This window comes from Salvelinus sp. IW2-2015, linkage group LG7, assembly GCF_002910315.2.
Source record: "Salvelinus sp. IW2-2015 linkage group LG7, ASM291031v2, whole genome shotgun sequence".
Lineage (NCBI taxonomy): Eukaryota > Metazoa > Chordata > Actinopteri > Salmoniformes > Salmonidae > Salvelinus > Salvelinus sp. IW2-2015.
Window position 1 is genome coordinate 31,055,038 of NC_036847.1, and position 27,286 is coordinate 31,082,323.

The 27,286-nt window shown below is 44.8% G+C and overlaps 1 protein-coding gene across 1 annotated transcript in view; it reads right to left on the bottom strand.

Moving 5' to 3' along the window:
• LOC111966134 (uncharacterized) overlaps nt 1–27,286 on the bottom strand; it is a 111,282-nt gene that overhangs the window by 65,402 nt on the left and 18,594 nt on the right. The window contains exon 2 of the mRNA XM_070444341.1: nt 11,412–12,716. Coding sequence (XP_070300442.1) covers nt 11,412–12,194 — 783 coding nt within the window. The 5' untranslated portion in view covers nt 12,195–12,716. The remainder of the gene's footprint in view (nt 1–11,411; nt 12,717–27,286) is intronic.

Genomic DNA, 27,286 nt, shown 5'->3' on the forward strand with positions numbered 1-27,286 from the left:
GGTTTTTGGGTTTTTTTTTGATTTTTTTTCTTCTACCCTAGCCCAGACCGCCCCAGAACCAGTTAGTTGTTGTGCTGTCGGCAGGGTTTATTGTTTTCCCGGCCTGACAGGCACCCACTGCTAATAAAACTCCCTGGATCGTGATACCTCACTTCTGACAACAAAGAGGGGGAGAGGATGAGCGGAGGGAGGAGGGAGGAGAGTGGGGAGAGGGAAAAAAGAGCTAGAGAGAGAGGTGTGAGGAGTGTGTCGCTGTGTGTTGTGTGTGTGTGTGTGTGTTGTGTGTGTGTGTGTGGTTGGTGTGTCTGTGTGGTGTGTGTGTGTGTGTGTTGTGTGTGTGTTGTGCTGTGTGTGTTGTGTGTGGGTTGTGTGTGTGGTGTGTTGTTGTGTGTGTTGTGTTGTGTGTGTGTGTGCATTAGCCAGACTGCCACTCTCTGGGAGTCATGCCATGTTAATCCTCTATTTGGCTCATCAGTCTCTAACTCTCTCTCCATCCCTCCCTCCCTTCCTCCCTCGCTCTCCCTCTCTCACTCCGTCTCTCTCATTTTAAACAGTTTTCATAAGGTGGAAAAGGCCTAGAGTATGTTTGCAAATCCAAGATCAAGAACACTGTTTTCATTACTTGAGATAAGGGCCAAAGCAGAGTGCATACAATCATAGTACAGGTTTCCTTCTCTGGTGGTACAATAAACGTGTAACTACCACAGTAAATGGTACACACTAGTACTACTGCCTTAATGGAAACAGGCTACTTTTACTGCCTCAGTAAGTCTCTGGTTGAGGATGTCTGGCTTTCCTAAGTGCTTAGGTATGGTTGGCTGCTGCTGGCTGCCTTTGATGGTGTGACCAGTGGTAAGTGATCTAAACCAGAGCGGTCGGTTGGCTGGTGGGACTGATTTACGGTAAGAGCAGGGCTGGTGGTCATAGCTCTACAAGCAGTCTAGTGGTAACACCTGATGTGATTTATGGTAAGAGCAGTAGGGACAGAGCTGAAAGGTGGAAGAATACAGAGGTTGCTATGTGTAGAGCCCCGTGATCTAGTGGTCTAATGGTAACACAGTTCCAAGCACACATAAAAATCTGTCTGTCGCCCCAGGAGACAGGACATCAACCCTTCCTACTGGGTCTCCTCTCCTCATTCATCTACCCCTCTACTTCAATACTGTCTGAATAAAACATTCAAAATATTTGAAAAAGCAGTGCTGTTATTAAACAGGGAAATCGAGCTAAAGGCTAGAGGGGAGCAATGGAGGTTGTTAGTCTTATAAGCAGTGCTCTAACACAATTCCATTTCAATTATTTCAATTCAAGAAGTAAACTGAAATTTCAATTCCAAACAATTTGCTTCATTACTTTTCAATTAAGAACATTGAAATGGAATTGACCCATAGGGCTCTGGTCAAAAGTAGTGCACTATACAAGGAATAGCACTGAGGTGCTGACTTGCTGCACCCTCGACAACTACTGTGATTATTATTATTTGACCATGCTGGTCATTTATGAACATTTGAACATCTTGGCCATGTTCTGTTATAATCTCCACCCAGCACAGCCAGAAGAGGACTGGCCACCCCTCATAGCCTGGTTCCTCTCTAGGTTTCTTCCTAGGTTTTGGCCTTTCTAGGGAGTTTTTCCTAGCCCACCGCTGCTTCTTACACCTGCATTTGCCTTGCTGTTTGGGTTTTAGCTAGGGTTCTGTACAGCACTTGAGATATCAGCTATATAAGAAGGTGCTATATTAAATACATTGATTTGATTGATTGAATAGGGGCCATTTGAGAGGGAGTTTGGACACACTGCCTATGTAGCATAAGCTCCACAGCCAACACCTAACACAGCCGTGGAAGACTAGCTACTAGCCTTTCCACACAAGCCTGGTGACTAGCCTACTAGTCTTTCCACACAGCCGTGGTAGACTAGCCCTAACTACCTTTCCACACAGCCCGTGGATAGACTAGCCTTACTAGCCTTTCCACACAGCCGTGGTAGACTAGCCTACTATCCTTTCCACCACAGCCGTGGTAGATTAGCCTACTGTAGCCTTTCCACACAGCCGTAGGCTAGACTAGCCTACTAGTCTTTCCAACACAGCCGTGGTAGGACTAGCCTAGCTATCCTTTCCCACCAGCCGTGGTAGGACTAGCCTAGTAAGCCTTTTCCACACAGCCGTGGTAGACTAGCCTACTAGCCTTTCCACACAGCCGTGGTAGACTAGCCTACTAGCCTTTCCACACAGCCGTGGTAGACTAGCCTACTAGTCTTTCCACACAGCCGTGGTAGACTAGCCTAGTAGCCTTTCCACACAGCCGTGGTAGACTAGCCTACTAGCCTTTCTACACAAAGACATCAAACAAATCAGCTGCCGAATCACACAGCTTCTCTTTTGTGACCGCAAACAGTAAGTTAGACTGGTGTCTCCCACCAGTTGAGGCCACACCATATGATGCCGTTGGCTGATGTTCCCTGTCGATCTACAGTGTCAGTAAATCAAGAGCTGCTCTGCAAGGGTACAATCTCACATTTAGCTGGTCACGCTCTCAGGTCTTCAGGGCCAATAAATGACATTTATGAGAGTCCACCAATGGGAAGGGACATTCTCTAAAGCGACTACTGGTTCATATTTCACTTCCTGTCCTGTACGCACATCCCTTTCCCTTTTCACCTCTTGCTTTCTTTCCTCCTTTCATTCTCTGTCTCTGTGTTGTTCTATGTTCACCTTATCATTCATCTTAATCTCAACCTCTTGGTGAGGTATGTTCTCATTATGGCTATTGTTCCTATTTCAGTACCTGCACACACCCTCTTTTCTCCACTCTACCTTTCTTGTCCAATTGTTGATTGTTCTATGTAAATATCATCATTCATTTATAGGGTTAAGCTTCATTGATCCTGTTGTGTTGGTTGTCACAGCTCAGGAACAGACACAAAAGCATTGGCCTCTACAACACAATACTTTTGAAATATCAAATCAAATTGTATTAGTCACATGTGCCGAATACAACAGGTGTAGGTTCACCTTACAGTGAAATGCTTACTTACGAGCCCCTAACCAACAATGCAGTTAAAAAAAAATACGGATAAGAACAAGAGATAAAAGTAACAAGTAATTAAAGAGCAGCACTAAATAACGGGGGGTACCGATACAGAGTCAATGTGCGGGGGCACCGGTTAGTTGAGGTAGTATGTACATGTAGGTAGAGTTATTAAAGTGACTATGCATAAATGAAAACAGAGAGTGGCAGTGGTGTGGGGGGGGGGGGCAATGTAATAGTCTGGGTAGCATTTGACTAGATGTTCAGGAGCCTTATTGCTTGGGGGTGGAATCTGTTTAGAAGCCTCTTGGACCTAGACTTGGCGCTCCGGTACCGCTTGCCATGTGGTAGCAGAGAGAACAGTCTATGACTAGGGTGACTGGAGTCTTTGACAATTTTTAGGGCCTTCCTCTGATAGAGGTCCTGGAGGAGGAAGCTTGGCCCAGTGATGTACTGGGCCATTCGCACTACCTCTGTAGTGCTTGCGGTCGGAGGCCGAGTAGTTGCCATACCAGGGGACTAAGCCCGCACCCTGAGGGCCCGGGTTGAGGATCAGCGTGACAGAAGTGTTTTCTGCCTACCTTACACCTGGGGAGCGTCTGTCAGGATGTCCAGGACGCAGTTGTAGAGGGAGGTGTTTTAGTCCCAGGGTCCTTAGCTTATTGATGAGCTTTGAGGGCACTATGGTGAAGAACGCTGAGCTGTAGTCAATGAATAGCATTCTCACATAGGTGTTCATTTTGTCCAGGTGGGAAGGGCAGTGTGGAGTGCAATAGAGATTGTATCATCTGTGGATCTGTTGGGGTGGTATGCAAATTGGAGTGGGTCTAGGGTTTCTGGATAAGGGTGTTGATGTGAGCAACACCCTTACCAGCCTTTCAAGCACTTCATGGCTTCATTTAGGCAGGTTACCTTAGTGTTCTTGGCACAGGCAATGGTGGTCTGCTTTAAACATATTGGTATTACTGACTCAAACAGGGAGAGGTTGAAAATGTAAGTGAAGACACTTGCCAGTTGGTCAGCACATGCTTGCAGTACATGTCCTGGTAACCGTCTGGCCCTGCGGCCTTGTGAATGTTGACCTGTTTAGGTCTTACTCACATCGGCTGTGGAGAGCGTGATCACACAATCTTTCGGAACAGCTGGTGCTCTCATGCATGTTTCAGTGTTATTTGCCTCGAAGCGAGCATAGAAGTAGTTTAACTCGTCTGGTAGGCTCGTGTCACTGGGCAGCTCTCGGCTGTGCTTCCCTTCGTAGTCTGTAATGGTTTGCAAGCCATGCCACATCCGACGAGCGTCAGAGCCAGTGTAGTACAATTCGATCTCAGTCCTGTATTGACGCTTTGCCTGTTTGATGGTTCGTCGGAGGTCATAGCGGAATTTCTAGTAAGCTTCCGGGTTTGAGTCCCACTCCTTGAAAGCGGCAGCTCTAGCCTTTAGCTCAGTGCGGATGCTGCCTGTAATCCATGGCTTCTGGTTGGAGTATGTACATACGGTCACTGTGGGGACGACGTTATTGATGAAGCCAATGACTGATGTGGTGTACTCCTCAATGCCATACCACTTTTTTATTTATCTATTCATTGGTGCTTCCATCTTAAATTTTTGCTTGTACACAGGAATCAGGAGGATAGAATTATGGTCAGATTTGCCAAATGAAGGGCGAAGCAGAGTTTGTATGCGTCTCTGTGTGTGGAGTAAAGGTGGTCCAGAGTTCTTTTTCCTCTGGTTGCACATTTAACATGCTGATAGAAATTTGGTAAAACAGATTTAAGTTTCCCTGCATTAAAGTCCCCAGCTACTAGGAGCACCGCCTCTGGGTGAGCGTTTTCTTCTTTGCTTACGCCACCAGCCTCTGACTGTGGCGGTATGTAAACAGCTACAAAGAATACAGATGAAAACTCTCTCGGTAGGTAATGTGGTCTACAGCTTATCATGAGATACTCTACCTCAGGCGAGCAATAGCTCGAGACTTCCTGAGATATCGTGCACCAGCTGTTATTTACCAAAATACATAGACGCCGCTGTTCTATCCTGCCGGTACATCGTATAACCATGTTGATATTGTCATCGTTCAGCCACGACTCCGTGAAGCATAAGATGTTACAGTTTTTAATGTCCGTTTGGTAGTTCAATCTTCCACATAACTCGTCGATTTTATTCTCATCCGCATAGCTCGTCGATTTTTATTCTTGTTTGCAAGCAGAATGGAGGGAAGTGGGGGTTTATTTGATCGCCTACGAATTCTTAGAAGGCAGCCCGCCCTTCGGCCCCTCTTTCTCCACCTACTCTAGAGGCAGATCACGGGGATCGGGCCTGTTCCCGAGGAAGCAGTATATCCTTCGCGTCAGGCTCGTCAGAGATAGATAGGCTAAACAACAGTGCCTAAGGGGAACATGTCACTTCAATATATACACTACCGGTCAAAAGTTTTAAAACAACTACTCATTCAAGGGTTTTTCTTTATTTGAACTATTTTCTACATTGTAAATAACACATATGGAATCATGTAGTAACCAGAAAAGTGTATTATACAGTTGAAAATAGAAGTTTACGTACACCGAAGCCAAATACATTTAAACTCAGTTTTTCACAATTCCTAACATTTAATCCTAGTAAATATTCCCTGTCTTAGGTCAGTTAGGATAACCACTTTATTTTAAGAATGTGAAATGTCAGAATAATAGTAGAGAGTTATTTATTTCAGCTTTTGTTACTTTCATCACATTCCCAGTGGGTCAGAAGATTACATGCACTCAATTAGTATTTGGTAGCATTGCCTTTAAATTGTTTAACTTCGGTTAAACGTTTCGGGTAGCCTTTCACAAGCTTCCCACAATAAGTTGGGTGAATTTTGTCCCATTCCTCCTGACAGTAATGGTGTAACTGAGTCAGGTTTGTAGGCCTCCTTGCTCGCACACGCTTTTTCAGTTCTGCCCACAAATTTTTGATAGGATTGAGGTCAGGGCTTTGTGATGGCCACTCCAATACCTTGACTTTGTTGTCCTTAAGTAATTTTGCCACAACTTTGGAAGTATGCTTGGGGTCATTGTCCATTTGGAAGACCCATTTGCAACCAAGCTTTAACTTCCTGGCTGATGTCTTGAGATGTTGCTTCAATATATCCACATCATTTTCCTGCCTCATGATGCCATCTATTTTGTGAAGTGCACCAGTCCCTCCTGCAGCAAAGCACCCTCACAATATGATGCTGCCACCCCCATGCTTCACGTTGGGATGGTGTTCTTCGGCTTGCAAGCGTCCCCCTTTTTCCTCCAAACATAATGATGGTCATTGTGGCCAAACAGTTCTATTTTTGTTTCATCAGACCAGAGGACATTTCTCCAAAAAGTATGATCTTTGTCCCCATGTGCAGATGCAAACCGTAGTCTGGCTTTTTTATGGCGGTTTTGGAGCAGTGGCTTCTTCCTTGCTGAGCGCCCTTTCAGGTTATGTCGATATAGGACTCGTTTAACTGTGGATATAGATACTTTTGTACCTGTTTCCTCCAGCATCTTCACAAGGTCCTTTGCTGTTGTTCTGGGATTGATTTGCACTTTTCACAACAAAGTATGTTCATCTCTAGGAGACAGAACGCGTCTCCTTCCTGAGCGGTATGAAGGCTGCCTGGTCCCATGGTGTTTACCTGCGTACTATTGTTTGCACAGATGAACATGGTACCTTCAGGCATTTGGAAATTGCTCCCAAGGATAAACCAGACTTGTGGAGGTCTACAATTATTTTTCTGAGGTCTTGGCTGATTGATTTTCCCATGATGTCAAGCAAAGAGGCACTGAGTTTGAAGGTAGACCTTTGAAATACACAGGTACACCTCCAATTGACTCAAATTATGTAAATTATCCTATCAGAAGCTTCTAATACCATGACATCATTTTCTGGAATTTTCCAAGCTGTTTAATGGCACAGTCAACTTAGTGTATGTAAACTTCTGACCCACTGGAATTGTGACAAAGTGAATTATAAGTGAAATAATCTGTCTGTCAACAATTGTTGGAAAAATTACTTGTGTCGTGTACAAAGTAGATGTCCTAACCGACTTGCCAAAACTATAGTTTGTTAACCTCTTTCAGCTAGGGGGCACTATTTTTATGTTTGGAAAAATAACGTTCCCAAGGTAAACAGACTATTTCTCAGGCCCAGATGCTTGAATATGCATATAATTTACAGATTAAGATAGAAAACACTCCAAAGTTTCCAAAACTGTCAAAATATTGGCTGTGAGTATAACAGAACTGATTTTGCAGGCGAAAACCTGAGGAAATCCAACCCGGAAGTGTTTTTTATTTGGAAAAATCCCTGTTCCATTGCTTGCCCATCCTACATTTAAAGGGGTATCAACCAGATTCATTTTCCAATGACTTCCTCAGGCTGTGACCAGGCTTTAGACATAGTTTCAAGCTTTTATTTTGAAAAATGAGCGAGATTTATCAAAACGCGTCAGGTGTCCTTTGATTAGTTCATGCGCCCGAGAGTTGTAGCTCGACATTTTCTTTCTCTGTAGTATTGAATAGTTTACCGTCCAGTTKAAATATTATCGATTATGTATGTTAAAAACAACCTGAGGATTGATTATAAAAAAACATTTGACATGTTTCTACGAACATTACGGATACATTTTGGAATTTTCGTCTGCCCTTGTCTGCCCTTCAGGACCGGCACGAGCCTGTGGTTTTCTGAACATAACGCGCAAACCAAATGGAGGTTTTTGGTTATAAAAATAATCTTTATYGAACAAAAATAACATTTATTGTGTAACTGGGAGTCTCGTGAGTGCAAACATCCAAAGATCATCAAAGGTAAGCGATTCATTTTATTGCTTTTCTGACTTTCGTGACAAAGCTAATTTGCGGCTAGCTGTTCTTACTGTTTTGTCTAGTGATTGATAAACTCACAAACGCTTGGATTGCTTTCGCTGTAAAGCATATTTCAAAATCTGACACGATAGGTGGATTAACAACAAGCTAAACTGTGTTTTGGTATATTTCACATGTGATTCATGATTATAAATATTTTGAGTATTTCTTTTGAATTTGGCGCTCTGCAATTCAGCGGTTGTTCACGAAAATGATCCCGCTAAAGGGATCCGTGCGTCAAGAAGTTAACAAGAAATTTGTTGGAGTGGTTGAAAAACGTGTTTTACTGACTCCAACCTAAGTGAATGTAAACTTCCGACTTCAACTGTATATACTGTATATATATATACAGTATATATATATATATATTTTTTAAATATTTGTCTTCAAGTAGCCACCCTTTGCCTTGATGACAGCTTTGCACACACTTGGCATTCTCTCAACCAGCTTCATGAGGTAGTCACCTGGTATGCATTTTAATTAACAGGTGTGCCTTCTTAAAAGTTAATTTGTGGAATTTCTTTCCTTCTAATGCGTTTGAGCCAATCCGTTGGGTTGTGACAAGGTAGGGGATATACAGAAGATCGCTCTATTTGGTTAAAAACCAAGTCCATATTATGGCAAGAACAGTTCAAATAAGCAAAGAGAAACGACAGTCCATCATGACTTAAGACATGAAAGTCAGTCAATCCGGAAAATGTCAAGAACTTTGAAAGTTTCTTCAAGTGCAGCCACAAAAACCATCAAGGGCTATGATGAAGCTGGTTCTCATGAGGACCGCCACAGGAATATAAGACCCAGAGTTATCTCTGCTACAGAAGTTCATTAGAGTTACCAGCCTCAGAAATTGCAGCCAAGTAACAGACACATCTCAACATCAACTGTTCAGAGGAAACTGTGTGAATCAGGCCTTCATGGTCGAATTGCTGCAAAGAAACCACTACTAAAGGACACCAATAAGAAGAAGAGACTTGCTTGGGCCAAGAAACATGAGCAATGGACATTAGAACGGTGGGAATTTGTCCTTTGGTCTGGAGTCCAAATTGGAGATTTTTGGTTCCAACCACCGTGTCTTTGTGAGACGTGGTGTGGGTGAACGGATGATCTCCGCATGTGTGGTTCCCACCGTAAAGCATGGAGGAGGAGATGTTATGGTGTGGGGGTGCTGTCTGTGATTTATTTAGAATTCAAGGCACACTTAACCAGCATGGCCAACTCCTTCAAGACTGTTGGAAAAGATTTCCCGGTGAAGCTGGGTGAGAGAATGCCAAGAGCGTGCAAACCTGTCATCAAGGCAAAGGATGGTTATTTGAAGAATCTCAAATATAAAATATATTTTGATTTGTTTAACACTTTTTTGGTTACTACATGATTCCATGTTTTATTTCATAGTTTTGATGCCTTCACTATTATTCTTACCATGTAGAAAATAGTACAAATAAAGAAAAACCTTGAATGGGTAGGTGTTCTAAAACTTTTGACCGGTAATGTATATATATGACATATGCAGTGATAATGAATAGTAGTACAGAATATAATACATTAATTGCAATGCAGTAGGAATGAATACTACACTGTTAGAAAAAAGGGTTCTAAAAGGGTTCTTCGGCTGTCCCATAGGAGAACACTTGTTGGTTCCAGGTGAACCCTTATTGTTCCTGGTAGAACCCTTTTGGAACCATCTGTGGAAAGGGTTCTACATAGAACCCAAAAGGTTCTACCTGGAACCAAAAACGGTTCTACCTGGAACCAAAAAGGGTTCTTCAAAGGGAGTGTACCTACTACTATATCATCATGCATTATTCATGTTTTCCTGAGTGCAGCAAAAGACATCTTCTTCCCCTCTTTTTCCCCCTCTCTCTCTCTCTCTCTCTGTGTCTCTCTCTCTCAGTCTCTTCTCTCTCTTCTCTCTCTCTCTCTCTCTCTCTCTCCTCTCTTTTGTCTCCAATGTGCTGCAGTGAGTCTGAATCTCAGACTGAATTGTGAGCAGACAACAGGCTGAGATTATCCCAGGGAAGAGAGAAGCTCCTGAGAAGACTCTTGGGAAGCATTAGGTGTGGGTCTCTGTGTGTGTGTGTGTGTGTGCGTGCGTGCGTGTCTGGTGTGTGTGTGGTGTGCGTTTGCGTGTGCGTGCGTGGCGTGTGTGTGTGTGCGTGCGTGCGTGTCTGGTTGCGTGCGTGCCTGTGTGTGTGTGTGGTGTGTGCGTGCGTGCCTGTGGTGTGTGTGTTGTGTGTGTGTGTGGTGTCTGTGTGTGTGTGTGTGTGTGTGTGTGTGTGTGTGTGTGTGTGTGTGTGTGTGTGTGTGTGTGTGTGTGTGTTTGTGTTTGTGTGCGGTCCTGGGAAGATTTCAACTGACTTTAAGTCATGCATTATGGTGTGTGTAATTTAATACAAAAGTAATAGCTATAGATTTTCAAACAGACCAGTAAAATCAGCACAATATATTTTGCCATTGATTAGTACTACCTCCCTACACCTTCCATGCCATTATCTCTAGAGACCACTCACATGTAATTAACATACTTAAACAGAACCTGTTTCATAAACCAGAAATCAAACCGTGGCCTGAGCCGAACCAAACCAAGCTGTACTGATCTAGCCTGCATAAAACTGAGCTGAACCAAACCAAGCTGTACTGATCTAGCCTGCATAAAACTGAGCCGAGCCAAACCAAGCTGTACTGAGCTGGCCTGCATAAAACTGAGCTGAACCAAACCAAGCTGTACTGAGCTGGCCTGCATAAAACTGAGCTGAACCAAACCAAGCTGTACTGAGCTGGCCTGCATAAAACTGAGCTGAACCAAACCAAGCTGTACTGAGCTGGCCTGCATAAAACTGAGCTGAACCAAACCAAGCTGTACTGAGCTGGCCTGCATAAAACTGAGCTGAACCAAACCAAGCTGTACTGAGCTGGCCTGCATAAAACTGAGCTAAACCAAACCAAGCTGTACTGAGCTGGCCTGCATAAAACTGAGCTGAACCAAACCAAGCTGTACTGAGCTGGCCTGCATAAAACTGAGCCGAGCCAAACCAAGCTTTACTGAGCTGGCCTGCATAAAAACTGAGCTGAACCAAACCAAGCTGTACTGAGCTGGCCTGCATAAAACTGAGCTGAACCAAACCAAGCTGTACTGAGCTGGCCTGCATAAAACTGAGCCGAGCCAAACCAAGCTGTACTGAGCTGGCCTGCATAAAACTGAGCTGAACCAAACCAAGCTGTACTGAGCTGGCCTGCATTAAAACTGAGCTGAACCAAACCAAGCTTACTGAGCTGGCCTGCATAAAACTGAGCTGAACCAAACCAAGCTGTACTGAGCTGGCCTGCATAAAACTGAGCTGAACCAAACCAAGCTGTACTGAGCTTGTCTGCATACGCATCCACCATACTTGTTGGAGCCGTGCTGAAAATAACATATCCAAGGCAGGACAGTTTGTTTTGGGCCGGCACAATGTCTGAAAAGTGTCTAGCCTCGAGAGAACTAGAAAGAGAGAGTATTGTTCTTTACCTGTAGTTCGCACCAGGCCACCTCCACCCAGGTCTCGGTGTCTAGGCCTTTGTAAACGGTCTTAAAGGCTCCCCTCCCCAGCTCAATGTCAAACTTCAGAAACCTCCCCCCCGGCGAGGTGGCCATGGCCTTCATCTCTGCCTCCTCCTCCTGCTCCCTGTCCCTCTCCTTCCCCGTCTGGGCAGGGGCGGAGGAGGGGGCGTCCTTGGCCCCAGGGTCCTGGGTGGTGCTGGGGCTGGATGGGTCATGGTGAGCGGTGTCGTGTCCTAGGGCTGCGGAAGCTGAGGCGGCGGWGGCGGTAGGGGCCTGGGCCCCGGTGAGGGTGAAGACTGAATCCAGGTGGGGGGTGGAGTGGGACACATCTGGGGGGTCTGCCGCCACCTCGTCCTCCTCCTCGCAGATCTCCACACTCTTCCTGAAGAAACGCTTCTCTCTCCTCAGCCTCGGCCCATGACCTCCTGACCCTGAAGCCACCACGGTCGCAGCCGGGGATGAGGGTGTGGAGAGAGACATAGGTCTAAACGGAGGCATCTCCTCTTCCTTAACATCTCTGTCCTCCATCTCTCCTCGCCCTCCTCTGCTTCCGCCTCCTCTTGGTCCTTCTGCTGTATCCCTACCCTCGGCGGCTCTCCTCTCCTGGGCCTGGGAGGAGGGGAAGTCAGAGGGGGTACTTTGCGTCCTTTCCCTCCTGCCATCCTCCTGCTCCGTCTCCTCCTCTCGCGCTCCATCAGGTTTCTCTGAGGAGTCCTCTGTCCCCGTGGGTTCTCCAGGGTCCGTCGCCATGGGGATGCCCCTCCTGCTCCCCGTCCTCTCCTCCTCCGACCCTCTGGTTCTCGTTCAGTCCCCGTCTCTCCTCTCTTTCTGTGGTCCTCTTCTTACCCAGCTTCTAGGTTCTCTGGCTGCTGTTCTTCCAGTGTTGCTGGTGACTACGGGGCTGGGCCCTGCCACTAGAGGCTCCCGTCCTCCTCTCTCCTTTCTTTAGAGTCTTTACAGAGGCATAAAGAGGATGAGCAGCACAGTGCTTCTTATCTCCACTCCGTCCTAGCTTTATGTCCTTACTTTCTTTCTCTCCATCTCCTAAAGTGCATACCCTTTCCTGTGCACCTTACCAAGGGGACTAACCTCAATARGCACCTCAATAAAGCCTCACCTCAGCCAACCTTACTATATACACACGCTGAGGCAGAGGAGAGTGTTTAATGTCTCTGGGAAAGAGAGGGAAGCTGAGGGAAGCTAGGGCCTCTTCCTCCTCTTCTAGATAATCTTCTCCTTCAAAGTCTTAAGGTGAATCTCCTCAGGTAAATCCTGTGAAGAAAACAAACAAACACATTAGTATTCAGCAGGCTAGTATAGCGAGATGCTAATAACTTTCCACTGTTCAAGTCATATTCAAATCATTCATTTCCAAGAACACCAGTTTCAGTTTGATGTTTGATATTGTTTTTGTTTGATGTTCTGGGTTTGATGGTGAGGTCAGTGGAGGACTGCACAGAGGGAGGATCTGAGAATAATCAAAGTTCTCAGCTCTATCCTGGTACTATATTCCTTTCCACAGTCAGTCCTGTCTGTCAAAGAATGCCTGCTCACACTGTGTAAAATCCTATCAAATCAAATTGTTCTTATTAATGGAGAAATGTTCATACACTCCTCAGAGGAATGGTTTCCTCATTTTGAATGTAACTTATTCCTAATAGGACACTTTAAACACTGCCTGGCTAGTACCCATTTATGGTGTTACTCCCAGGCATTTCCCCAGTGTCTGTTCCATCTCCAGTGTTGATTGCCTTCTAAAAAAGGGAATATTCTGCAATGGGTTTTCTATTTCTGCAGTTTGTGCCGTAGCTAGTAGCAAACTTTTATCTTCTAAATTACTACAATCCTTAATTTGCCAGCCAGCCGATACCGACTGTTTCTTTCAGTTTCAACCCTCATAAGTCTGCTGAAGAAATGCTCCAGTAATAAGATGCTGGATAACGCAGATGGCATGTTCTATGTTTCCAGTGTTTTGGGGTTAATTCTGAAGACTGTCAGGTGATTAATTCATTTTGGATTGGGTGGCTTAAGAACAGGCCCTGCCAGAACAGGCCATGTCAGAACAGGCCATGCTACAAGCTGCCCATGTATGGTGAGACTTGAGATAATGTAGGCCTACTCTGAGGAAAGGAACCATTAAAATCTGTTAATCAAAAACCCTGATGACAGACTAATCTTTGTTATGGGCCAGTTCAACTAAGTAAAGTTTTCTACAGCCCAGCACCCCTAAAAAGTGTTGTGCATTTAACTTCATAGACTAGTTAAACGAAGGAATCTGTCATCTTGCATAGTTTTGCTTTGAGTTTGTCATCAATCAGAATTTAGTGAGTGTGTTGCAATTTTAGTTGTGTTTGGTGGAGATCAATGGTGGAGACCATTAGTCAATACAGCGGTACTAAATCCTGTTCTGATGATTAAAAATGGATGATTCAGTACTATGGACCATTCATTCCTTCATTATTCATTCATGAGCAGAGGGATCCTCTTAGCGATCTGTCAACTCTTAGCGATATCTGTCAACTCGTACTTGTAGCTACTCTATTACACAGTAACAGCCTTGTCGTCTTGGTAAGCAACTCCAGTGTAGATTTGGCCTTGTGTTTTAGGTTATTGACCTGTTAGAAAGGTTATTGTCCTGCTGAAAGGTTATTGTCCTGCTGAAAGGTTATTGAAAGGTTATTGTCCTGCTGAAAGGTTATTGTCCTGCTGAAAGGTTATTGTCCCGCTGAAAGGTTATTGTCCTGCTGTATCTGTTGGAAAGCAGACTGAACAATTTTGCTTGTACTTAGCTCTTTTCCGTTACTTTTTATAAATAAAAAACTCCCTAGTCCTTGCTGATGACAAGCATACCCATAACGTGATGCAGCCACCACCATGCTTGAAAATATGAAGACTGGTACTCCGTGATTTGTTGTATTGGATTTGCCCCAAACATAAAGCTTTGTATTCAGGACATAAAGTTAATTTCTTTGCCACATTTTTTGCAGTTTTACTTTACTGTATTATTGCAAACAGGATGCATGTTTTGGAATATTTGTATTCTGAACAGGCTTCGTTATTTTTACTCTGTCARTTAGGTTAGTATTGTTGAGTAACTACAATGTTGTTGATCCATCCTCAGTTTTCTATCACAGCCATTAATCTCTGTAACTATTTTAAAGTCACCATTTGCCTCATGGTGTAATCCTTGGGCGGTTTCCTTCCTCTCCTGCAACTGAGTTAGGAAGGACGCCTGTATCTTTCTCATGAGAGGGTGTATTAATACACCATCTAAAAGCTCAATTCATAACCTCACCTTGCTCAAAGGGATATTCAATGTCTGCTTTTTTTTACCCATCTACCAATAGGTGCCTTTCTTTGCGAGGCATTGGAAAACGTCCCTGGTCTTTGTGGTTCAATCTGTCTTTGAAATTCACTACTCGACTGAGGGAACTTACAGATAATTGTATGTGTGGTGTACAGAGATGAGGTAGTCATAAAAAAAAAAAATTAAACACTATTATTGCACACAGTGTGAGTCCATGCAACTTATTATGTGACTTAAGCACATTTTTACTCCTGAACATATTTAGGCTTGCCATAACAAAGGGGTTGAATACTTTGTTAATACATTTCAGCTTTTTATTTTTTATTAATTTGTACACATTTCGAAGAACATAATTCCACTTTGACATTATGGGGTATTGTTTGAAGGCCAGTGAAACAAAATCTAAATTTAACCCATTTTAAATTCAGGCTGTAACACAACAAAATGAGGAAAAAGTCAAAGGGTGTGAATACATTCTGAAGGCACTGTACATTACTACTTAGACCCATACAGTACAGTAATACATGCTATTGCAAGCTCCTCCATCTGTAGCCTACATTAAGGCTATAGTCTGTTTACAGCATGAGGATTGAGACAAAGATGAAAGGTAGACACTATAACTATAAAGAGCACAAACTCTATTCTGTCTGTAGATACATGTCACAGGAGTACTGTAGGTCTAGCTGCTGTCTAGTCAGGTAGCTACAGTAACAGTATTCCAAACCTCTCAATTGACTTATACCTCTTTCACATTACAGTGCTAACCTGAACTTTTCTCGTTGTCCTTTCCTGTCCTTTGACCTTATCAATTGATGTGACCACAAACAAGAGAAAGGAACCAGAGTGGAGACAAACATATTATATAGGACAGACATTAGCCTGGTCCCAGATCTGTTTGTGCTATCTTGCCAACTCCTATGGTCATTGAACAATCATTGGACAAGACAGCACAAAAAGATCTGGGACCAGACAGTGGGGAATGGGGACAGACATTATATAAGTGAGTCTATGAATGAGACAGACATGGGTTGATAGGTAAGGCCTCAGCAGGAAATAGGTGACACGGGGGAATATCTCCTTTAAACAAGAGCTTATTCCCCAGTGTCCCCAGGGCAAGGAGTTCCCATGGAACAGAGTTATCACAGTGCATCAAACACATTCACACTGACACAGCCCATCCCTCTCTCCCTCACAGTCACTGACTCTCTCCTACACACACATTTACAGGCACGCAAGCACACACACACACACACACACAGACACAGGCATGTATACATGCACACGCATACATAAACACACACATATGCACATACACACACAGATGTGCGTACACGCATGACACCACACACACACACACACACACACACACACACACACACACACACACACACACACACACCACACACACACACACACAAACACACACACACACACACAAAAATTGCCTATAGAAAGTCTACACACCCTTGAACTGTTTTTACATGTCGTTGTGTTACAAAGTGGGATTGAAATAGATTTAATAAAAAATGTGTCACAAATTTGACACAAATGTCAAAGTGAATAGAAAATGCTACACATTTTTACTAATTAATACAAATGTAATAACTAAAATATAGTCGTTGCATAAGTATTCAAGCCCTTTGTTTAGGCAAGCCTAAATTAGTTCAGAAGTAAAAATTGGTTTAACAAATCACAAAAGTTAAATGGACTCACTCTGTGTGAAATAATAGGGATTGACATGATTTTTGAATGACTACCCCTTCCTCTGTCCCCCATACATTCAACATCTGTTAGGTCCCTCAGTCAACTATTGAATTTCAAGCACAGATTCAACTACAAAGAGCAGGGAGCTTATCGAAAGCCTCATAAAGAACGGCAGTGATTGGTAGATGGGTAAGAATAACAAATCAGACATAGAATATATCATTAAGCATGGTCAAGATAATAATTATGCTGTGGATGATCTATTTAACCACCCAGACACATCAAAGATGTAGTCGTCCTTCTGAACTGAGCTGCAGGATAGGAAGGAAACTGCTTAGGGATGTCACCATGAGGCCATTGGTGATTTTAAAATGCTTACCAAGTTCAATGGCTGAGTCGGAAGAAAACTGAGGATGGATCAACAACATTGTAGTGACTCCACAATAATGACCTAAATGACAGAGTGAAAAGAATAATAAAAATATTCCAAAACATGCATATGTATGCATCAAAGCACAAAAGTAATACTGCAAAGAAACACAGCAAAGGAATACACTTTTTGGCCTGAATGCAAAGCCTTATGTTTGGGGCAAATTCAACACAAAACATCACAGCGTAACTGCTTCCTTATTTTCAAGCTTGGTGGTGGCTGCATCCTGGTATGGGTATGCTTGACATCGGCAAAAACTGGGGAGTTTTTCAGGATGAAAAGAAACGGGATGGAGCAAAGCTTAGGAAAAATTCTAGAGGAAAACCAGCTTCAGTCTGCTTTATACCAGGAATTCACCATTCAGCAGGACAATAGCTGTCACGTTCCTGACCAGATGAGGAGAAAGATGAGCGTTACAATAGCTTACAACACAAAGCCAAATATACACTGCAGTTGCTTACCAAGAACACAGTGAATGTTCCTGATTGGCCTAGTTACAGTTTTGACCTAAACCTGCTTGAAAATCTATGGCAAGACTTGAACATTTCTGTCTAGCCATGATCCCCAACCCCTTGACAGAGCTTGTAGAATTTCGAAAAGAATAATGGGCAAATATTGCACAATCCAGGCGTGCAAAGATCTTATAGGCTTTCCCAAGAAGACTCATAGCTGTAATCTGAGGCTGGCACTAAGACAGCATTGAATGAGCTGTATTCTGCTATAAGAAAACAAGAAGACGCTCACCCAGAGGTGGCGCTCCTAGTAGCCGGGGACTTTAATGCAGGGAAACTTAAATCCGTTTACCAAATTTCTATCAGCATGTTAAATGTTCAACCAGAGGAAAAAACACTGGAACATCTTTATTCCACACACAGAGATGCATACAAAGCTCTCCCTCGCCCTCCATTTGGCAAATCTGACCATAATTCTATCCTCCTGATTCCTGCTTACAAGCAAAAATTAAAGCAGGACGCACCAGTGACTCGATCAATAGAAAAGGGGTCAGATGAAGTAGATACTAAACTACAGGACTGTTTTGCTAGCACAGACTGAAATATGTTCCGGAATTCCTCCAATGGCATTGAGGAGTACACCACATCAGTCACTGGCTTCATCAATAAGTGTATCAATGACGTCGTCCCCACAGTGACCGTATGTACATACCCCAACCAGAAGCCATGGATTACAGGCAACATCCGTACTGAGCTAAAGGCTAGAGCTGCCGCTTTCAAGGAGTGGGACTCTAACCCGGAAGCTTATAAGAAATCCCGCTATGCCCTCTGACAAACCATCAAACAGACAAAGCATCAATACAGGACTAAGATCGAATCGTACAACACCGGCTCGGACACTCGTCGGATGTGGCAGGGCTTGCAAACCATTACAGACTACAATGGGAAGCACAGCCGAGAGCTGCCCAGTGACACGAGCCTACCAGACGAGCTAAAACTAATTCTAAGCTCGCTTCGAGGCAAATAACACTGAAACATGCATGAGAGCACCAGGTGTTCCGGAAGACTGTGTGATTACGCTCTCCGCAGCCGATGTGAGTAAGACCTTTAAACAGGTCAACATTCACAAGGCCGCAGGGCAAGACGGATTAACAGGACATGTACTGCGAGCATGCGCTGACCAACTGGCAAGTGTCTTCACTGACATTGTCAGCCTCTCCCTGTCCGAGTCTGTAATACCAACATGTTTTAAGCAGACCACCATAGTGCCTGTGCCCAAGAACACTAAGGTAACCTGCCTAAATGACTACCGACCCGTAGCACTCACGTCTACAGCCATGAAGTGCTGGTCATGGCTCACATCAACACCCTTATTCCAGAAACCCTAGACCCACTCCAATTTGCATACCGCCCCAACAGATCCACAGATGATGCAATCGCTATTACACTCCACACTGCCCTTTCCCACCTGGACAAAAGGAACACCTATGTGAGAATGCTATTAATTGACTACAGCTCAGCGTTTAACACCATAGTGCCCTCAAAGCTCATAAATAAGCTAAGGACCCTGGGACTAAACACCTCCCTCTGCAACTGGATCCTGGACATCCTGGGCCGCCCCCAGGTGGTAAGGGTAGTCCCCTCCTGTACTCCCTGTTCACTCATGACTGCACGGCCAGGCACGACTCCAACACCATCATTAAATTTGCCGATGACACAACAGTGGTAGGCATGATCGCCGACAACGACGAGACTGCCTATAGGGAGGAGGTCAGAGACTTGGACATGTGGTGCCAGGACAACAACCTCTCCCTCAGCRTGATCAAGACAAATTAGATTATTGTGGACTACAGGAAAAAGAGGACCAAGCACGCCCCCATTGTCATCGACTGGGCTGCAGTGGAATAGGTTGAGAGCTTCAAGTTCCTTGGTGTCCACATCACCATGGTCCAAGCACACCAAGACAGTCGTGAAGAGAGCACGACAAAACCTATTCCCCCTCAGGAGACTGAATGGGTCCTCAGATCCTCAAAAGGTTCTACAGCTGCACCATCGAGAGCATCCCGACTGGTTGCATCCCTCCCTGGTATGGCAACTGCTCGGCCTCCGACCACAAGAGTCTACAGAGGGTAGTGCGAACGGCACAGTACATCACTGGGGCCAAGCTTCCTATACCAGGCGGTGTCAGAGGAAGGCCCTAAAAATTGTCAAAGACTCCAGCCACCCTAGTCATAGACTGTTCTCTCTGTTATCGCATGGCGAGCGGTACTGGAGTGCCAAGTCTAGGTCCAAGAGGCTTCTACCCCCAAACCATAAGAGTCCTGAACATCTAATCAAATGGCTACCTAGGCTATTTTCAGACGAAGGTCGAAAGCCACGCGTCCTCCGAGGCACAACCCAACCAAGCCGCACTGCTTCTTAACACAGCGCGCCTCCAACCCGGAAGCCAGCCGCACCAATGTGTCGGAGGAAACACTGTGCACCTGGCCCCCTTGGTTAGCGCGTACTGCGCCCGGCCCGCCACAGGAGTCGCTGGAGCGCGATGAGACAAGGATATCCCTACCGGCCAAACCCTCCCTAACCCGGACGACGCTAGCCCAATTGTGCGTCGCCCCACGGACCTCCCGGTTGCGGCCGGCTGCGACAGAGCCTGGGCGCGAACCCAGAGACTCTGGTGGCGCAGCTAGCACTGCGATGCAGTGCCCTAGACCACTGCGCCACCCGGGAGGCCATCCATATTTTTTTCAACTGCATTGTTGGTTAGGGGCTCGTAAGTAAGCATTTCACTGTAAGTTCTACACCTGTTGTTTTCGGCGCATGTGACAAATAAAATTTGATTTGATCACCGCCAAAGGTGATTCTAACAATACTTATCTAATCAAGGTTTATTAGTGTTTTATTTTTCATTAATCTTTCTGATTCTTTATTTTTTATAATAAAAAAAAAACAATGAATCCCAATTTGTAACACAATAAAATGTGAAGAAATCCAAGGGGGTAAATACTTACCTAATCAACGTATATTAGTGTTTAATTTTTCAACAATCGTAATTTTGGGGGGAATTTTTCTTCTACTTTTTCATAGTATTTTGTGTAGATTGTGGGGGAAAAAACTACGATGAAATCAATTTTAATCCCACTTTGTAACATAATAAAATGTGAAGAAATCCAAGGGGGGGTGTAGACTTTTCTTTAGGCACTGTATATATGTATATATACACACACACACACACACACACACACACACACACACACACACACACACACACAGCAGTCAACTGTAACATACGTGCGTGCCACACACATGTCCCCTTTAAAAAATAAAACAATCCTGACACCAGGGAAATTACATCCATGTTGTGCAGGCAAAATATGATAAATATCAGTGGTCATAAGAGATAAGGATAACAAAACAAAATACTGTTTGACAAAGCCTGGTTTTGGGAGCTTTGTATGGGCTGTGTCCAAATGGCAAACATATTTCCTAATAATAGTGCACTACTTTTTTATCCAGGGCCCCTGCTGCAAGAAAGTAGTGCACTATATAGGGAATAGGTGCATATGTTTTGGTACTAAAGTAGTTGGCACTATATAGGGTGCATAGGTCTCTGGTCTAAAGTAGTGCACTATGAAGGGTGCATAGGTCTGCTTTTCTAAAGTAGTGCACTATATGTAGGAGTTAGGTGCATAGGTCTGCTGGTTTAAAAGGTAGTGGCACTAGTATAACGGGAAATAGGGTGCATAGGTCTGCTGGGTCTAAAGTAAGTGCACTATATAGGGAATAGGGTGCATAGGTTTCTGGTCTAAAGTAGTGCACTATATAGGGAATAGGGTGCCATTTGGATCGTAGACCCTGTGTTTTTGTGTGAAGGCACATGTTCACAATCACATCATGTCACTGCTGGTCTGAATCTCATCCATTCAGCCTTGCAGTAATGGAGTTACATCAAGTAGGCCTACATGTAATGAGATGTGAACATCCAGCTGTGTTCTGCCTCTCTGTCCCTCCAGGCCCTTTATGGACCATATAGGTGTGTACACTTGACATGCAGCCTAACATAAAAAAAATCATCATGACTCTTTCGAGTCATGATTATTACGAGATTATTATGAAACGTTTACAATTAGCCTATTACTGCTCAGCTCCATTTAACCCCAAACTTCTCTATGAAACTGGAACTGAAAGTAGATTTTTTTTTACAGTCTACTGCAAACATGACAAACTAGCTACAGTAAAATGTATCACGTGGTAACCCCATACTTCTCTAATGAAACATGAACTCAAAGTTTGAAAACGTAGTTAATGTACAGGCTAATGCAAGCATGGGAAACATAAATTCCATCACATAATTTAGGCTACCACAGTCTCCATCACATAGTACACGAAGGACATGGACAACAGAGGGTCCCTCTGTACCACAGAGTCGCTGCACTGCAAACATAACAAACACTGTGCTCCCTTTTTCCCTCTCTCCCTTCTTTTTCATCCCTCCCTTCATGGGCATACACACATTAATCCCCTGGGACTGAACAACTTCTGGTGATTTAGTCAGGCAGACAAAGGAGGAGCCAGGGGAATGGGGTGCGTGCCAGTGTGTGTTTGTGTTTCATTGTGTGCGTGGTCGTGCATGTGTGTGTTGAGGGGGGTTGAGGAGGGGGAGGGATGCAGTGCTTGTGTGTCTATGTGTGTGTGTGGTGTGTGTGTGTGGTGTGTGGTGTGTGTGTGTGTGTGTGTGTGTGTGTGTGTGTTGTGGACAAGAAGGATTGAGAGTGGGGGGCACCAAGGGTTTTCAAATTGAAGAGAAAAGAGAGAGAAGTAGAGAGAGAGAGAGAGAGGAGAGAAGAGAGAGGAAGAGGAGAGGAAGAGAGAAGAAGAAGGCGAAAGAGCACGAGAGAGAGAGAGAGAGATTTAGAGGAAAAAGAGCGGCAAGGTGAGCGTTGGTCAGGTAACCAAAAAGTTGCTGGTTCAAATCCATGAACCGACTTGGTGAAATCTGTTGATATGCCCTTGGCAAGCACTTAACCCTGGACCAGAGAAACTGTAAATGTGGCGGAGAAAGAAGCAATGGGGCTGGCTGGTTTGAAGGTGGTGGAAAAATGTTGTGTGAAAGAGAACAAGAGAGAAATGAAGGGGGGGCAGAGACAAAAAGGGGGTTGTGGGGATTCTCCCTGATTTAAATATGCCAGTGTTTGTGTGAATGAAAAAAGAAGTGCTAATAGCTACATTTCTGCTTGAACAAAACAACTACTGTTTGCACAGGGGATGAATAGGACAGAGAACATGAGAAAAAGAGGAATGAGAGTGGATGATTGGGGGTAGAGGAAAATGACTGGGAGCTTTTGAATATATTAGCATAGTAATATTTCTATAGGCCTGAGTGGCTGGTTGTGTTCAAATACCTCATACTAGTGTACTAAATAGTATCAGAGAAAAAAATTTATATATGTGAAATTTTGAGAAATAGTACTCGGAATGCGCCATCCATGGCCGCCAGTCGTTCATTTTGGAACAACCATTAATTTATCTCATTATCAGATGTTGTCAACACACTCGGAAAAGACGAGTGAATTTCTACTCGTTGGCATTCAATTACGGCCATCTGCAGCGTAACAGGCAGATGACCGTTTCTGTGAGTCTGCAAGATTTGTATGGTCAGGTAGTATTAGAAGCGGTTTGGATTAGTGATGTGTGCAATTCCGTAGAATGGTATGCTAAGTGATTGGTAATTATCAGACCTGGACAAGTGAACCATCTGTCTTTCTGGCCTACATCACGGTAGTAGACTTTAACCGCGCACCGATGTCCCATATAGGAGCGCGCTGCATTGAAAATAGAGTAGTGGTTACTTTTAGGCTGACATGCCTAGTTACATGGTAGAGAGGTGTTTCCAACAATTAGCATGATTTCTGCCCGATGTGGTTTAATGATAAAGCATCTCTGCAATCGAATCCGAGCGCCCGCACATTTAACCATCTTGCCGCGCGTCCTCTGATTGAATGCTGTCGACCTTCATAATTTCATACACACTAACAGTTCAAAAACACACATACTCCCGGTGTCTGTCTTCTTCGGGTCCATGGCTGATTCAACAGGATTCTCAGCAGGAGCCGCGCATATACCGACGTCACTGGTCCATTTAGGCAGGCAGTACTTTGACTTATGAGAGAATATTCGCCTCGCCATCCGTGTCCTCCTTATTTCCTTGTGCTTTCATCGCGCGGTGTCCCTGCTCCTCCCCCTGTCCCGCGTTGCCCACTCTCTGTCCCCCTCTGTTCCTCCACACTCAAGTTGGCGGACGGTCACTTGCTTCTTGGGTGGATCCTTCACCCCGCTTGTCCACCCTCTACCTCGCGTTTGCCCTCCTATCTCCCCCCTTCATTCCCATGTCCCCTCCGCCCGCGGTGTCCACTCTGCTTGTGGGGTTAGTTTATGTCACTTCTCTCGGAGTCAGCGGGTTCAGTGACCACTATGTGTGGTTTCACTGATAGGTTTTGGGTCGGTTATCAACCCTCCAGCTGTCTCTCGAGCGTTGGTCCTCATAGATTGCGGAGGCTGTGTCATCCTGACCATTTTTGGGGGGTTGCCTCCTTGACAGAGACAGAGCTGCTGGATCACCGTTTGTGGGCCCTGCGGTGGGGTAGACTTTCCTTGCCGTGCACTGACGGCTGTTTGGTAGGGAAGCCAAGAGACCAGACGGTGTGGTCCACGAACGGACGTTGGTTTCAGGCTTGGCCGGCGCGATATCTCGCTAGGGGCGTGTTGATCGAACCTTAGCTTCAGTCTTGAGAGATGGAGTAGGCATCCCCTTGGCCTCGATCCGCCGTTCAGGCATAAGTGCACACTCTGGACATGCCCATGATGTCGTCAGCTTCGACTGGAAGGCAGTGGATGGCTGTGCTCGACGGTGCTTGTGGGGTGTAGCTCCGGGCCATGGTGGTTGTCAGAAACTTGGGGGGGGGTGGAGGTGGCCTACTTGACACCGAAGGGCGGTCGAAACTCGCGATTTGGGTATTTTCTGTGTGCTCAGACATTGCAGGGGTTTGATTGCGCAACGGGAGCCCAGCCATACAGGAGTAGTCTCGGCGTGGTCCAGTACTGGGTAGCCCGATTTGATCGACAAGTGGCGCCTTTCGACGCTGCTTATGGGACCTGTGCCACGCCACTTCCGTGTGTGGCGTAAAGGAATCAAAGCGGTCAGTTCTAAACTGAATATTGGGTAGCCAACCCAACCTTGGCCTCCCCCCCGGCTTGGGTAGGTGCTTTGGAAGTGTCCGCCCACTGAAGGTCTTAAACGGTCGTGCGGTCGATGTGCCTGGCTCGGGCGTGGTCAATGCGTTTGGTGGGCATCAACCGCAGTCACGCGAAGTGCGACCCGCACTAATTCGGTACTGCTTTGTATCGCGCGTGTGTTCACGCTTCCCTTCGGTGGTCGGACCAGCTTGTGTGCCAGCGCGCTGGTAAGCAAGGCGCGAGCGGAGTCGTGCTCACCGTTAAGTCAGCTTCGGCAGCGGGTGTTGGCATGCTCGGCAAGGACCCCTGCAATGTCTTGGACCCCTGGATGTTACGGCGCCAAAGGTCTGTGTTCACCCTGGTCCTCCGCCCTTAATCTTGGCTGTTCGGCTCTTTAACCTATTTAGCGTCTTTTCCTATAGTTGAGGGAACAGCGGACTGCCGTGCGGTGTATTGATCTTCTTCTTATGCTATAATCGTCGCTGTGTGGAGCTTATGTTTCACCTTTGTACTGATTCTTTCCTACTTTGTATCCTTTTTGAGGTTGGTGGACATCTGATGCCGGACGGGCGGCCGTGGAGGGTGGGTGGTGGGGCGGGTGGCGGGGGTGGGAGGAGCCATAGGAATAACGCGCAATTCACAACTAACATAAGCGCGCTGTGGATGTTATAACCAGACTCACATGTCATAAACCTCTGTGAATGTTATAACCAGCTCAATGTCCATAACCTCTGTGGGATGTTATAACCAGGCTCCAATGTGGCGAGTGAGCCTCTGCTGATGGTGATAACCAGCTCAGATTCATAACCTCTGTGATTGTTATAACCAGCTCAATGTCCATAACCTCTGTTGGGATTTATAACAGCTCAGATGTCAGACACTTGCTTAAAACAGTATATTGTTTAAACCCTAGGAGACCCTTTAAAATAGTACACTGTATAGAAGTGCGCGAGCGCGACGATGCGTGTACTCAGTAGCACTGCCAATAAACATAGAATAATGCCATATTACCCTCCTCTTTTAAACAGAATGGGAGTCAGTTTTGCCAGTGTGGTGTGTTATACACATTTAAATCAAGCGCCCAGTGTTACCAGATTTCTGAGAAATATCCCCTAGACATTACTTCCAAAACTTGAAATCATTTTATTTATTTATTTTTGTGTATTGGATTCTAAGAATCTCCATCAATTCCTGCAAAGTCAGAAGCTTACGTTCCTGCGGGTCCCAAACAAAGATGGAAGAAATGTCTGTCCTAACATACAACACATTATTTTACACCCACTACTCTACTGCACGAATAGCATCACCACTAAGACGTACTGATGAGACACAGTATAGCACACACTAAGCCTTTACTCATGGAGACAAAACAGTATATATCACCCTAGCCTGTACCATGGAGACTACATATAGCATCCACCACTCAAGCCTGTACTTAGTGAGACTACAGTATAGTATCACACTAAACTTACTGAGTGGAGACGACAGTAAAGCATCACACAACCTTACTTAGTGGAGACTACAGTATAGATCACACTTTAAGCCTGTATTCAGTGGAGACTACAGCATAGGCATCACACTAAGGCCTGTACTTAGTGCAGACTACCAGTTGAGTATTCACACTAAGACTGACCTGATGGAGACGAAACAGTATAGCATCACACTAAGCCTTTACTTAGTGAGAACTACAGTATATAGATCACACTAAGCCTGACTCAGTGGAGACTACCAGCATAGCCCATCACCACTAAGCCTTACTATGGAGATACATATAGTTATCACACTAAGCCTTACTCAGTGGAACTACAGTATAGCATCCACACTAAGCCTGTGTACTTATGAGAACTTACAGCATAGTATCAACACTAAGCCCTGTACTCAGTGGAAGACACAGTTATAAGCATCACACTAAGCCGACCTTATGAGACACCAGTATATACCACACGTAACCTTGTACTGAGTGCGAGACTTATTCAGTATAGAACCACACTAAGTACTCAGGGATGACTACAGTTTTATTAGCATCACACTAACCTGTACTTAGTGGAGACTACATGTAGTACCACACTAAACTTACTGAGTAACTCAGTTATAGTATCACACTAAGACTGTACTATTGGAGCTACAGCCGTGAAGTCATAGGATTCACACTAAAGCTGAATCCAGTTGGAGACACTGCCCAATAAATAATCCACCACGAAGCATTGTGACCTGATGCCACATCTACGTTACAGTTATAGTATCACCACTAAGCCCTTGTTACTCAGTGGAGAACTACAGCATAGTATCACTACAATGAGAGCATGTACTGAGTGGAGACTACAGATAGTATCACACTAAGCCGGTCTAAGCCTCATGGGAAGACTAGCAAGGCAAGATCAGCTACTAAGCCTTTTACTGAGTGCCGGCATACGACAGCTTACTAGTATCATCTACTAAGCTTTACTAACAACCAGTGTTAGACTTACTAGTACCTAGTATCACACAAACCTGTACTAAGTTGGAGACACAGTTATAGTATCACACTAAAGACTGTACTCAGTGGAGACTACAGTATAGTATCACACTAAGACGTACTAAGTGGAGACCGACAGTATAGTATCACACTGAAGACCTTACTTGCCAATGAGGACGACTGTAGTTATAGAATCACACTAAGTACCAGTAGCGGAGGACTAGCATATCGCCCTACATCACACAGACCAGTGGTGAGACTACA